The 15,664-nt window shown below is 38.7% G+C and overlaps 1 protein-coding gene across 4 annotated transcripts in view; it reads left to right on the forward strand.

Annotated features, from left to right (window-relative positions):
- Birc6 (baculoviral IAP repeat containing 6) overlaps positions 1-11,717 on the forward strand; it is a 165,297-nt gene extending 153,580 nt beyond the window's left edge. For all 4 annotated transcript variants that reach the window (XM_051181863.1, XM_051181864.1, XM_051181865.1 and 1 more), the window contains exons 71-73: positions 2,468-2,656; positions 6,673-6,807; positions 10,561-11,717. In XM_051181863.1, coding sequence (XP_051037820.1) covers positions 2,468-2,656; positions 6,673-6,807; positions 10,561-10,740 — 504 coding nt within the window. In that variant the 3' untranslated portion in view covers positions 10,741-11,717. The remainder of the gene's footprint in view (positions 1-2,467; positions 2,657-6,672; positions 6,808-10,560) is intronic.
- The last annotated feature ends 3,947 nt before the right edge of the window (positions 11,718-15,664 follow it).

Consider the following 15,664-nt stretch of genomic DNA (forward strand, 5'->3'; position numbering starts at 1 on the left):
TACTACCCTCTTTTTTTTTTTTTTTAACTAGGGTGTAGTGTTAGGTAGAATTTTAGTTACCTGATGATCAAAATTAATGTCCTGGAATTGATAAAATGTTAAGAGTTTTAGCACACACCCACCCCCCCTTGTTTTTAGTTTTTCGAGACAGGCTTTCCCTGTGTTTTAAAAAAAAGACAATCAGAAATTATCACCAAGTAACTCTATTAGAAATTAACCTATACTAAAAGATTGTTTAATTGTTTTCCTTAATATTAGTTTGTGTTAGATGAGAGATATGAAAATAAATTCCCATTAGTTGACTTACCTGTTTTAAACTAAATAGACTAAAAATTCAAAGCTTTTTTTAAATCTTGTTTTGGTTTCAGTTTCAGGTTTTTGAGACTGTGTCACAATATGTCACTCGGACTGGCCTCAAACTCAAAGGTCTGACTGCCTCTTCTAGGGTGCTGGAATTAAAGGCATGCAGCACTCACCTGGATGGAAGTACTTTTGAACTTGTATTTGGGGCCATGTGTCTCATCTAAAAATTGTTTTTCAAAAATAAGTTAGGTTTTAAATTATAGGTTTGTGATAAGAATTCAACTTAATTTTCTTTGCTTTCCTGGAAAATTGAGTAATATATCCTATTCATGAAACTAAAAGAACATAAATGTTTTTAAAAAGTGATTAATGGTAGAACTGACCATGCCTAATAGACACTCTGAGGAGTATCATTTTTGAGAAGAAAAACATTCTCCTTCATTGATATGTTTAATTTCATAAACTTTTAAAACTGTGTTTGTCTTACCTCAAAGTTGTGCAGGCAGATTAAGGTGGTGGTGGTGTTTCCCTTGGTAGTTAAAGCTGGTCATAGATGCACTTCATCCATATCAGTTGCAACCATATCCACTGTCGGGTCTGATCTATTTTTATCTGTCTTTTTTTGTTTGTTTGTTTGTTTTGAGACAGGGTTTCTTTGTTTTGCTTTGGAGCCTGTTCTGGAACTAGCTCTGTAGACCAGGCTGGCCTTGAACTCACAGAGATCTACCTGCCTCTGCCTCCCTAGTGCTGGGACTAAAGGTGTACACCACCAAAGCCTGGCTATTTTATCTGTCTTATTTATTTAATGTCAATTTTATACAAGTATGAAGCTAAACATTGTGGTGTACACCTTTAATACCAGCACTCAGGAGGCAGAGGCAGACAGATCTCTGTGAGTTTGAGGTCAGTCTGATCTATTTTGTGTGTGCCAGGACAATATAGTGAGGTGCTGTCTCAAAAAACATCAAAAGTAAACAAATAAATATGAGGCCCATGGAGGTGGTCTTAGAAGCATGAGTCCATGTCACCAATGAGAACAGATAGTAATATTTTATATGATACTCTAGCAGTTAATTTCTGTTGAAACAAGAATTAAAACTACTCTATTAAAAAAACTATATGTAAAACTGCCTTATTAAGTTTTTTTTTTTGTGTTGGGGGGTGGGTTGCTTTATGTTAGTGTTTTTTTGTGGTTTATTTGTTTTGTTGTTTTGGATGTTTGAGACAGGTGTGTAGCTTTGGAACTGGAACTTAATCTATAGACCAGGCTGGCTTCAAAATCAATAGGGATCTGTCTACCTATCTCTGCCACTCAAGTGCTGGGATTAAAGGCCTGTACTGACATTGCCCAGCTCCTTATTAACTTTTCTTTGTGAATATTGTTAGTAGGGCTTTGTTGGTTTAATGTTCTACAGGAGTAAGACCAATTTTAAAAGACGATGCACAAGTATTTAAGGCAGTGGCAGAGGCAGCAGGATCTTTGTAAATTCAAAGCCAGCTTGGTCTATGTAGCAAGTTCTATGCCAGCCAGGGCAACACAGTGAAACACTGCCTATAAATAAATGAGTAAATAACTACTATATGAGGTTTTTGTTAACTTAAATTTATAGGTCTTTTTTTTTTTAATGTTTGTCTTAGTTTTTTTTTTAAGGCAAGGGTCTCACACTTTAACCCAGGGCATCCTGGTATTTACTGTGTAGGTTGGCATTGATCTTACCCTGATATTCATGACTCAAGTGAGATAATGTAGATAGATGTTTGCCTACATTTATGTGTGCGCACCACATAGATATGCTGGCAATCAAACATAGGTCCTCTAGAAGAACAGCCTAAGTGTTGAGCCACTCTCTAGCCCCCGGTATTTTGTTGTTTTGGTTTGGTTTGAATTTTTCAAGACAGGGTTTCTCTGTGTAACAGCTCTGACTGTCCTGGAACTCTGTTTGTACACCAGGCTGGCCTGGAATTCAGAGATCTGTCTGTCTCTGCCTCCTGAGTGCTGGGATTACAGGCCTGAGGTAACACTGTCAAGCTTGTTTTTGTTTTTATTTAAATGCCAGAATTATGTGAAAATATGCTAATAGAGACTCTAGAGATGAAGCAGGGTAACAGTTTACTGTCAGTAAAAATGTCTAATAACTATTTTTTAATTTATTCTTTTCCTCAGGTATTGGTTTCTGTCCAGTCCCTTATATTAGTAGCTGAGCCTTATTTTAATGAACCAGGATATGAACGGTCTAGAGGCACTCCCAGTGGCACACAGAGTTCTCGAGAATATGATGGAAATATCCGACAAGCAACGGTTAAGTGGGCAATGCTAGAACAAATCAGGAATCCTTCACCATGCTTTAAAGAAGTATGTTAAAGTTAATACTTAAGGCATTTCAGAATAACTTGTTAGTATTATATATTCTAAGTTTACAGTATCTGGTGCACTAAGCTTTACTTCTTATAACAACAATCTTAAACTCACTAATCACGAAGTACAGTTAGTAAGGTTTAAAACTATGAAAGACACCAGACTTTATCTTGGAATCTTATATTTAATGTTTACTTTTACATGATGTGTGCAGGTACATATTTTTGTGTAAAGGTGAGAAGACGTCTCCGGGTTTCAATATTGAGGTGTTACTGCATCTTTTTTTCTGAGACCAAGTCTCTAGTTGCTTTTAAATTCATTGGGTGAGCAGACTGATAGCTGAGAATCCAGCATGGGACTGACTCAGACCCCCTGAATATGGGTCTCAGCCAGAAGGACTGAGCAATCTAAGGGACCTCAGACAGTGGAACCAGGATGTATCCCTGGTGCACAAAAGGACTTTGCAGGCACATCCCCCATGGAGGGATACTGCCTTAACCTAGAGACAGAAGAGAAGTCCTAGTCCCTACTTCAAATGACTTGACAGATCTACATGACCCCATCTGGATGGCATTGCCCTACATGTGGAATTGGGGTGGGGGGATGGGATGGGATGGGAGGTTGGTCAGGGTGTATGTGAAGAGGGGAGAGAAGGTAAGAGGGAAGGAGGGGGAACTGGGATTGACATGTAAAATTAAAAAAAAAAAAAATATATATATATATATATATTTTTTTTTTTTTTTAAATCACTGGGTGAACCTTTATGGGCCACCTGTCTGTGTTGTTCCAGAACTGGGCTTCCAAGCATGCAGCACTGCACTTGTTCTGCTTTTGTTTGTTTGTTTGTTTGCAACGGGCTATGATAGACTTCACCAAGTGATCATCTTTCTATCCCAGGAATGTTTGTTTTTGATAGGTATCATTGTATCCAACTATTCAGACATTACTGAAATATTATTCATGTAACAGTACTTATTAATTAAGGTCACTTAATTTCTAAATTTGTCATAGAAATAGGTTTTTTGTTCTTATACTAAAGTATGTGTGTGAATGTCAAGAAAAAAAAAATTAGAAAGTATCAAGCTCCTAAAAGCCCTCAGAAGCATTTCAAGGGATTTAGCTTTTCTGTGTCTTAAAATTGCTTTCTTTCTCAAAGTTGTTTCCTTGGATTATCAGTTTCCTAGATTTTCCTGGAATTGTAGCATTTTAAATACATTTTTTATATTAGTTTAATAGACTTGTTATTCTTAAATACTGTGAACCCTGTAAGTGTTGCTCCTGTTAATCAGGTAGAGCTCTTGAAAGGATGTAAAGGGAACATTCCTTCTTTTGTTACTACTATATGTGCTTACCTGTCAGTATGCATACATATCCAGAGGTTTGCCTTTACCTTAAAAGCTATGGAAGGTAGTAGATCTAATGTTATAGGAGATTGCTTGTACATACACATGTGTGTGTATACTTGCATATATGTACTTAGATGTAATCTGTAGGTTATTCACAGAAAGATAATTCGTTATGCAACTGCCCATCACCAGTTACTAAGCATGCCAACTTTCTGAAAAAAATCAAGGATAAATACAATTCTCTTGGAGAACGTGTGTTTCCCTTTTCATCATACATGAAATCTTCAGCGCCCTGGGTACTGAGCTTTTGAAACTCTTGATAGTTCTGTTATGTGTTACAGGGATTCCAGGTTCAGTGGTATATGAGGCTGAATCTTGTTTCTTCTTTTCACCTCTGCATATTATTCCACTTATGTAGTAAAGTTCAGAGGTCGACAGAATTAGCTTATTGAACAAGTCAGGATAAGGGCTAGCGATGTCACATTGTGATAGAACTCTTGTAGAGTATGTATAAGTCCTAGGGTTTAATCCCAGATATGAGCATATGAGGTCAACGTGATGAGAGGAAACAGAAGTGTTCTGTGAAGTATAATGTTCTGCTGTGTACAGGTAGAGGTTACATTAGTGTGTATTCTGCTTGAAAAGAAAGTAATTTAGACACAAAATGATTATTTTATGTTAAAACTTCTCTGAAAATTTATTTAAAACATTCCAAAATATGCTCATTTTATGAGTAGATTTCCACACCCTTGAATAAACACAGGGGTTACAACGGGACAGTGAGATTTATGAAAATTAAATATGTATCATTAGAAAAACAATAATTCTATCATCCTATAGAACCTAACTTGTTAAAACTGGGATTCCTTGCCACTGGATACTTAATACTGACTTTCTTAGTGTGAATTCCCTGGGCATTTTTGTTGTGTGGGGTAGGTGGTAGTGGTGTTTTGTTTTCTATCTTTCTATTTTTTGAGGCAAGAGCTTCTACTGCCAAGGCTGGCCTCCAACTTGCTTTGTAGATGATCTTTTGAACTTTGTATCTTTCAACATCTTATCCTCCTGTCTCCACCTGTTTAAATGCTGGAGTTATAGGCATGTGACCCCATGTTACAGTGGAGCTAAAAGTAAGGCCTCATGCATACTCTGCAAACGAATTGTCCCCCACCCTGGTTTTTGTTCTAAAGTATCTTTTTCCTTGGTGCTCTCATCTTCTGTCTGATTCTGAGTATTTGTTTTGTCGTGTGTGTGTGTGTGTGTGTTTTAAGTCCTTGAGTATCAGCCTCAAAAACTGCTAAATGTAATGTAGGATTATACTCGTGTTTTATTTCAGTTCCCATGCCTTTATAATGGCATTGTGCTTTAGACAGGATAGGACAGAGAAAACCCCTTTAGACAGTATAGGAACTGAACCAGAATTCTTGTCTGTTTTCTAATTTAAGTTTCCAAGAGACTCCTAGTGCTTATGTATCAAACATTTTCAGAGGTAGAAATGTTTTAAATTTCCAAATGAGGCCAGGCAGTGGTGGTTCACACCTTTAATCCCGGCTCTTAGGAGGCTGAGACAGGCAGATCTGTGAGTTCAAGGCCAGCCTTGTCTATAAAGTGAGTTCCAGGACAGCCAGAGTAGTTACACAGAGAAACCCTGTCTTGAAAAGCCAAAAAAAAAAAAAAAAAAAAAAAATCCAAATGATAGACATCATTACTACAAGGGATTTTAGTGCTATACATAAACCTATCTATCTATTAAAGGTCAAAAGAGGCCATCAGATCCCCTGGTTGTGAACCTTATTGTGGGCTGGGAACCAAACCCAGCTTCACTGTAAGGGCAACAAGTGCTCTTCATTGTTGAACTGTCTTTCCAGCCCTAGAAGATACAATTTAATGAGTAAGAATATGCCATAGCTAGGTCTTCATTTTGATTTTTTAGGTGATTGTCTTAGATACTTAAAATTTCCTTACTTATGGTGTCTGGCTAACTGACACAGTGGACAAACGCCCTTTCCACCAAGCATTCCCACCTGGGTTTGGTTCCAAGAAATGCTAGGAAAACCTGATGCCTTTGACTTCATACCCACAATAAATAGATGAATAATGTTATTTTTTTTAAAAAAAGCTTTACTTATATAGATGTTCGTTGAAATCTCTCTTGAAGATTTTTGTTTTGTATGGGGTGGAGGTGTGCACATGAGTGCAAATGCCTAGAGAAGCCATCAGATTACTTGGAGCCCAGGTTAGCTGGTGGTTGTGAGCCTCTTGGCATGGATGATGGGAACTAAGCACAAGTCTTGTAAGAGCAGTATATACTCTGAGCCATGTCTTTAACCCTAGTTCTCATGTAAAGACAGACATTTTTCTGCTGCCTGTGTGTTGAAGATTGTTGACCTTTTGATGTTTTATTTCTATTTGCTTTGTTTTGCCTTATGTGTGTCCTGTGCTCTTTAGATGGGATTACATGAGTATCTGAGCAGTGTTGAATATCCTTTGCTGCTGTAGAATTGAGTATTTCAGTGTATACTCTCTGATGTTCTGAGCTTGGTTCTTTGGTGGTAATGATGTAGAACATACAAAACATTTGAAACCAGAAATTTTCTCTTTTTGTAATGCCATCAACTTTGTTTTTAAGGTGTATAGACATGCTCTGTTTTATTGCTTTTTATTTTCAAGGTTATACACAAACATTTTTACTTGAAGAGAATTGAGATCATGGCCCAGTGTGAGGAGTGGATTGCAGACATCCAGCAGTACAGCAGCGACAAACGGGTGGGCAGGACCATGTCTCACCATGCAGCAGCTCTCAAGGTGAGTTGTGATTCATTGACTTAGTTACCCCTCCCTCCCCCCCAAGGTCAGGGCAGAAGAGATCCAACAAAAAAGTTGTTACAGAAAGTGTGTAGATAGGTGCAATAGCTCTGACAAAGGACTGGTAATTACTCAGATTAAAGTGGCTATAGGACCTAAGCCCAAAGATGTTGCCATGGAGGCAGGGGCATGAATTTTGTCTTTAATCTTCTGTCCTTATCTTATATCTTTTTACCTTACATAGTTTTATTACTTGGTATGATGAAGAAGGTATGAGATGGAGAGTCACTAAGAGCTTATTGGTAAATAACCTGTGTGGGAGGTAGGCAATTTTTAGCTTAAGCATTCACTGATAGGAATGGAAGATACAGTACATTTGCAGAATTTCCATACATAGAAATCATTCTTTTTGCTGCTTCCAGTTTTATTCTTCTGTCCTTTTTATCCTCTGCCAAGTGTCTTCCCTCTTTATGCATGCAGTGTTTTCATCTCTGCTGGCTTCTTTCCTCTTTGTTTTCCAGTCCTCACTGAAATGCTGTAGATAGCCAAGTGTGAAGGCACACACAATCTCAGTACTTGCCAGTGGCAAGATAATCACCAGAGCTATATAGTGAGACTCTCCCTCTCAACAGCAAACAAATATGTAGCTGATAATAAGAATGCTAGTTTTTTAGGTCGTCGTCGTCGTCTCTTCTTCTTCTTCTTCTTCTTCTTCTTCTTCTTCTTCTTCTTCTTCTTCTTCTTTTCTTCTTTTCTTCTTTTCTTCTTCCTCCTTCTTCCTCCTCCTCTTCCTCTTCTTCTTCCTCCCTCCTCCTTCTTCCTCCTCCTCCTTTCTTCTTCTTCCAGAAATATTTATGAATGACAAGTCATGTGATGTCTGGAATTTGATTTGTTTCAAAATAAGAGAAATGAAAAGTGATATCAGACTAGCCAAGAGTTGCTAACAGTTGAAGCTAGGTGTTGGATATGTGTGCATTTATTTTCCTATTCTGCCTACTTTTGTATACTGTTGAAATTTTACATTATAAAGACTTTAGAGGCAGGGCTGGTCGTGCATTAAGCATCTCAATCAGGAGGATAGAGATTCAAGGCTACCCTTGGCTAGTGAGGCTATCTAAGGATATAATAGCTTGTTTTCTGCTAGTTCTGTTTTGTCTAATACTGGAAAATTGTTTGTATTCTCCATCAAACAAGAACAAAGACCTGTGCATCCAAAGGTTTACAGGTCTCTTCTGCCTTTACACCATGCCCACTAGCCCATCTCCATCTACGGCCTGCTGCAGTTTTACTCCTCAAACTCTCATACACACGTTGTATGTTACTCATTAACATAACCACCACTTATCTAGTGTTTCCCTTTTCTGTTCACCATAAACTCTTTCCCTCCTACAATTATTCTTTTCTTTTCCCTCCTTGCTGAGAAACAGTTTATCTTTACCCCCTTGTGGTCTTTGGGCTTGTAATGTTGGACAAGGTGACTCATAAAACTTTTCAAAAGTCATGAATCTGAGGAAGGGATAGAACAGGTTTTGATAAGGTCAGGAAGGAAATAAAAGAGGGAGGGGTGGGGAGAGTGATCAGAATGTATTATATATCTGTAAGAAGTTGATAAAAAAAAAACAAAACATTAATCTATTAAAGAGTGACTAAAAAAACAAAATTAATCCATTAAAAAGTGACTTCTTGGAACTCGTCTTGCCCTCTCCAGAGTTGTGTTTCTAATGGTTTTTCCTAGACACCCTCATTAAACATTGTGAGTAGTACTGTATCTTCCTTCAGATTGGTTCTTCTGTCATTCTACACTTAATTTCCAGACTGTCTTTTTATTTGAGATCTGTAGATACTGCTTAGCTCCCTTCATCTAGTTCACATGCTTAGTAGGAGACCCCTTCAGTAGTCTCCTCAGAAGGGGCTCACTCCCAGCTTCTTCCATCTTCCCCTTCTGTTCTCTCTGTGGTCCATAACCAGTTGGATGCTTCCTGGATAGGTGCTTAGCTGCATTTTTGCTCACATACATCTGCAGAACCTGCAGTCTAGCTGTTGCTGCTGCTATGTTATTTCAGCATTTGCTTTTGCCTGAAATTATTGTACTGTATTATTTTGAGGGTTGGTTTTGTTTGTGTTTTTGATCCAGGGTCTCACTCTGTACTGATGACTATCCTGAATTTTAACTATGTAGACCAGGCTGCCCTCAAACTCAGACCTGCTTTCTTCTACCTCCCCAGAGTTGGACTTAAATGATATGAGCTACTATGGTAAACTACTGTACAATTTTTCTATGTCACCCTGACTTGGAAATGCTTCATTTCCAAATTGGTGAAGATTTCAACATCTTTGCTGAAGAATGCTAGTCAAGGAAGTGCATGTAGTTTTCAGTTGAGTCCATAATATAGTTATAGTATCCTACCTCTCCCAAGTCCTCAAAATAGTGAGATTTTTCTTTCTTCTTTCTTAGTCAGTGTTTTTAAACATAGTGGAAGGGCATTCAGTAATGGAGAGTTTGTGAATTTCAGTTGTGTGAATATGCTTTACATCCTCATAAGTGGCTGAGAGTGTGTGATTGTCTCAGCCTTTTCTTATGCTTTACACCTCCAACGAGATCTAACTCAGGCTTCACAGAAGTTAATGTGTCTTCATTGCGCCCATTGCCATTGTTTTGTGAGTGCTTAACACAGCATCTTTTAGGTGTAAAGATTGTTCCATAAAAACTGTGTAGTGGGGCTGGCCAGATTGCTCAATGAATAAAGGCACTTGCCACCAAGCCTGATGAGCTGAGTTTGATCCTTGAGAGACCCTAATGGGGGAGGAGAAAACTGACTGTTGAAGTTGTCTTCTTAATTTTCATATGTGTACATGCCTCTCTATACACATAAACACACAAAACCAATCAATGTGCTTTCAATTACTTGGTAAATTTTCAAAATCAGCTATTGATACAGGTAATTTTCAAAACCTTCAATGTGGTATTTTCATTCATTAGTAACCGGTTAACTTTTTAGCATCTTACATTTTAAGGCAAGATGGGATAACACAATTATTTACTCTCTAGATACTGCTTTTCATTTGTTGGCATTTTAAAAATTGTAATAAGATTACTTTTCATTTTTTTTTTTCTAAGTTAAATGAAATGATGGGGAAACTTTTGCAAAGTTTACAAAGGGCCCTTTGATAGAAACACACCTGTATTCATTCACCAAGATAGTGCACATGTGGTCTCAAAATTAAGTGTAGTTTATAAGTCATTGGTGGTGCTGCTCCTGTGGCCAGGGTGGGGACACATGAAGTTATGTGGAACTACACTATGGTTTTTAGGAGGTGGGGTTTATTCTTCTGTACCTGTACAGAGTGTTACTTGGGAAAGTAATTTTGAGTTTGGGGATTTTTTTAATCATATAATTTTTATAATTGGTGTTTTGCTTGCATGTATATCTGTGTGAGGAAGTCAGAAGCCCTAGAACTGGATTTACAGATAGATGTGAGCCGCCATGTGAGTACTGGGAATTGAACCTAGGTTCTTTGGAAGAACAGCCATTGCTTTTATCTGCTGAGTCATCTCTCTGACCCCGAGTTTGGGGATTTTTGAAAGTTTTGTTTACTGTGTGTTTTAAATGTGTGATGTACTGGCTGATGTAAGAATACACTGAGTACATATTATACATTTGATACTGGGGTATGATAAAACCAAGTCCTTGTCTCAGTGATAGGGTAGAACCACAGTGATCACACCTGATACTAGCCATCTCCTCCTTGTAGCGCCACACTGCTCAGCTCCGAGAAGAGCTACTGAAACTTCCCTGTCCTGAAGGCTTAGATCCAGACATTGAAGATGCCTCCCAGGTGTGCAGGGCTACAGCGCGCAACGAAGAGACTCTAGCACATGACCATGGCAAACCCAGCAGCAGCAAAGACCTCCCCAGTGACTTCCAATTATGAGCTGCATTGATGTGGATTTCATAGACACAACGGCTTCGGAAGCACAAGCCAAATATGTCAATATTTGTATGTAAGAAACTAATTATGTAATAGGTAATGAAACTGAAACTATACTTTGCCCTTAAGGAGATCCAGTTTAATTCAAGGTGATCTTTGATTTACCTGTACAAGAGTGTAAACTTTTTTGTGCTTTTATTTTTCAATTGTGAGAACCACTGATTGGTATGTTCAACAAATTTGTGTATACAAAGAAATGGATAAATCACTGATCTATAAGGGAAACTACCTTAGGAAAGAATGTTTACTGAATGTTTATTCTTTTTTTTTTTTTTTTTTTTTTTTTTACTGTAGAGTGAGAGGTTGTTAACAAAGGATATATATTGGTCATTCTTACAACTGCTATTTAAAGTCAGCAACTTTTCACTGAATTTGATAGATTTTATGTTTGGCCATATCTTCATGCTCATATCTGATTTCTGAAGACCTCCTACATACACTTTAATAAAAGTTAAATGGACATAGCCCTTCTTTTTTGATTTACTGATACATTTTTAAGTAATAAATCTGCCATAAAATGCACTATAGCTGGAGACTTGCACTTGTATGGATGAATTTATTACATTCAACATATTTAATTTTATGCTTTCTAAGATGCAGAAAAAAATAAATGAACATGATTTTACTCTATGCCAAACATTGGTCCTCTGAATGTATCAATTCTTTGAATTTAAGTATATGAAAAGGTATGGTCAATTGGAAAAGTCACTTTAAACTGTTTTCCTCAAGGGCTCCTCTTTGTCCTGGACTGTGTGGTTTTGTTCCTGAAGTCTCATGTATGTATCCACACGGAGGCTCTGTAGAGGAGAGAGGCTGGGCCTCTCTGGTGCTGTTACAGTACGCTCTGTACCTGCCATATGGACTCATTTTCATGCAACTTCTTCCTAGAGCCAATAAATAAAAACTTAGGTGAATTAGTATGTCTTGTTTCTAAAATAGTTGCCATGTGTGAAATAGTATTTCTACAGAGAAGCTTTGAGACATGGGCATGGGGTAAACAAGGATGTTTTTGTAAGACCAATTACCATAAAGAAAAGGCTGAAAGCTAGGTATGGTGGTGCATGCTTTTAATCCAGAAGGGACATTTTTATCTCTACAGTTCAAGTTCTGGGGCATCCAGCTACATAGAAAGATGCTTTCTCAAAAAAGCAGGAAGAGAAAAAAAGCAAAAGCTGAAGTGACTGTTAATACTAATTACGAGTGGTATTTGACTCTGAAGAGAAAGTGGCAGCCTGACATGGTTCCCTTCAATCCCTGTGCTGGGAGACAGGCATAGAGTTTTCTCAGAGCCTGCAGTATGAGACCCTGACTCACAAACGAGGGATAAGGAAGGTGCATCACAGATTAAGGTATTGGGGGAATGAAGGGAAAAAAGGGAAAATCAAGTTAAGGGTATAATACCCCTTCATGTCTCAGGCCTCAGACTCCCTAAACACCAGTAATAGAAAACAGCCAGGGAAGCAGAGCACCTAAACACAGTAGAATGACAAGATAGTGATAAAGTCAGTATATGATGAGAAAGACCTCAAAGGCCATATGCAGACATAAAAAAAAAAAAAAAAAGTCTACATCTACAACTATAGGAAGTTAAAAGCACTTGGAGATGGTTCAGTGGATGGAAAGTAATCTCTGAGTTAGGCCTGAGTTCCGATCCCAGGAACCCACTTAAGTAAAAGGGTGTCAGTGAATAGTGAAATGATTTGTAGCCAAGCCTGATGCACAAAGTTCAATACCAGGACCCATACTGTAGAAAGGAAAGAAATGATTTGTTCAAGTTGTCCTCTGACTTTCATTTACATCTCCCACCACAGACAAGTAAAAGTGATTACAATAATCTCTAAAGGAGAAAACCAAAGCTGAGTTAGTTGGTGCACACACACCTTTAATTCCAGTACTTGAGAGGCAGAGGCAGAGGCAGGTGGATCTCTGAGTTAAATGACAGAGAAACCCTGTATCAAAAAAAAAAAAGAATCGGGCTACACTGGCTTTCATCACTTCTATGGCAAGATGGAAGGTAGAGACAAAAGAGACTTACCCAGAAGGTGGTAGGTGGGTTGCCTGCTGCCTTGAGAAGAGTTAGAGGACAACATAGAGAAAAGGACATAAAAGGCCAATCATCAATTGTCTGTGTTTGCTTTTCCCTTTGGTCAGGATCCCCTTCTAATTGGGCATGAATGATAAACACTGTCAAATACATTTTTCCATCACACCTTATTGTTAGATATGGGAAAGTGTTAAAAAGTAACAATACTGCTACCAGAGCCAATATGATTTACAAAAACTAGAAGGCACATACAGCAGGTAAGATGGCTCAGTGGGTAAGAGTGCTTTCGGCTAACCCTAACAACCTGAGTTTGAATTCTGGGACTTACGTGACAGATGGAGAGAACCAGCTCTTACATTCCTACCATGGCCTGTACATGTAAGTGCTCACTGAGTGTAAGGTGCCTGCACTCAAGGGGTGAACGGCAGGCATGAAGACAGTACAACATGGTAACTTCCCTGGAGAGTTATATGTACAAGATTCTGTTGGGAGGTACCACCAAGAAGAGTCACCAGAGAATAATCCTGATGGGCATTGAAGTAATGAGAGCAGGGATGGTTACTTAGAGGAAAGCGTCCTGAGTGAGTACTGAAGAGTGACCATAAGGAAAAATGAGTGTGGCAGGCTGAGATGTGAGAGAAGTGGCTGCTCTTGGGCCACTACAGGCCTGGTTTGGCCTGCTATTGACCTTCAACATCCTGAATGACTGGGAAAGCTCTCAGCTTTGACCAGGAAAGAACCAGATCATAGCATTCTGTCTACTGCTGTGACTTCAGAGTCACATGGTAGGTTATCACCTGGCACCTTCAAAGGGTGGACAAGAAGGAGGCACTTGGCAAAGCTTGGAGAAATGCATGCATCTGTTGATAGGAGATTGAATCCCATGTTTTCAAGCTGAGAAACTAGGATAGAGGGGCAGAGTAAAAAAAAAACACTGCCTTGGCCCAAGAGTGTGTAGAACTTTGGAAAATGTGAACAGCAGTGTTAAAGCAGTATTTTCATGATCTGAAAACAGTTGTGCATCCCACCACATTCCCATGGTGCCCATTCTGAGCCAGTGCTTTACCATTGAGCTGCATCCCAGCCCCAGAGGAGTAGTTTGTTCTTCATTATTATTTTTAGTCTTTAAAGGCAAGTTTATTGAGAACTAAAGTAACTGCTGCCTACAGCAGAGAAAGGCCTTGAAGACACCTTGCCCTGTTCTCCTTTAAACTACTTAAAATCCTTTCTAGGGACTTAAGAGATGGTTGAGTACTCAAGAGCTCTTATTGCTCTTGTAGAGGGCCAAGGTTTGATTCTCAGCAACTGTAATTGGATTTTTATTTGAGCCACCAGCCAGTTCCCAAATAAAGACACGGAGACTTAGTAAGTATGAATGCTAGAACTTTAGCTTATACTTGTCCCACTGGCTTTTATAACTTAATTAGCCTGTTCCTATTCGTCTACGTTTTGCCTCAGGATTTTTACCTTTCATTCTATATGTCCTGCTTTTTGGCTTTCTATGTTTGTCTGGCCTCTGACTTCTCCCTACCATTTCCCTCTCTTCCTCTCATCTCTTACCCTCTCTACCCACATCTTTACATAGTTATGCTAATAGTCCACAACATAAAGAAATGCAGCACATCTTTACATAGTTAAACTAATATTTCACAACAAGCACCTACATGGTATCTGTCTTAGTCAAAATTTTTATTGTGATAAGACACCATGACCATGGTAACTCTTACAAAGAAAAAAAAATTGGGGTGGCTTACATTTTCAGAGATTTAGTTCATTGTCATCATTGTGCAACATGGTGGCATGCAGTTAGACTTGGTATTAGAGAAGTAGTTGAGTGTCCTACATCTTGACTTGCAGACAACAGGAAGTGAACTGAAACACAGGTTTGTATCTTGAGCATATGTGAGGCCTGAAAGCCCACCTCCGTTGTGACACATTTCCTCCAACAAGACCACACCTATTCCAGCACTTATGGTAATTATGATGCTAATGATCTCTGCCATTTGAGGAATATGGACATCCAGAGCTTAATACCTTACTGACATGTTTGGAAATACATAGAAATGGGCTAATAATTAAGACAGAGCTAGCGGATAAGAAACAAGTAACCAGGCCAACAGCATTGTATCAAATACAGAGTCTCTATGTATTATTTGGGGCTGGTGCAGCGGTGGGACAAGACCAGGCGACGGGTGGAAAAACCATACTCCTTACACATTTATTTGCTTTTACCAGGAAATCATGCTTTGCCTTGCCTCCAGAATAAGGTTTCAGGATTATAATATTAAACAACATATCAGATGGGAACATGTTGCTAAGACTTGTATTCTTGGAGAAGATCAGCCACATCTGGATTTTATTACTTGGGTTCTTCTCTTTTGTGTGAAGCGGTTTGGTACACGTTCAAACAACAATTTCCTCTTCTGTTCGGGTTTGCTATTCACAACCATGTAAATGGAAACATTCCCCTTTTGGCTGGAAACAGGCGCAAAGCCTGGAAACACTCTGGTCAAAGTCTTGCACATACCCTAGTCCTCTTTGTGGGCCTCCTGAGTATATCAAATCCCTCCTCCCACAGCACGGGCAGAAAACATTGATGCAGTGCAGATCGCTTCATCACACTGCCTGATAACTCGGTGATACATTGTCTACTTAGTATCTGAAAGAAAAACTGGATTTATTGCTAACTGTAGGAAAGGAAAATTACGCAGGTCTGTTGCAATCTGTTGCACAACATACTGTTAATCATACACAAGGTTTGATGTTCAAGTGTTGGTAGATTTAGAGGCATAAGCATTGAACATCATCTGTAAAAGGGCTTTC

The sequence above is a fragment of the Phodopus roborovskii genome, unplaced genomic scaffold (assembly GCF_943737965.1).
Source record: "Phodopus roborovskii unplaced genomic scaffold, PHOROB, whole genome shotgun sequence".
Classification (NCBI taxonomy): Eukaryota; Metazoa; Chordata; class Mammalia; order Rodentia; family Cricetidae; genus Phodopus; species Phodopus roborovskii.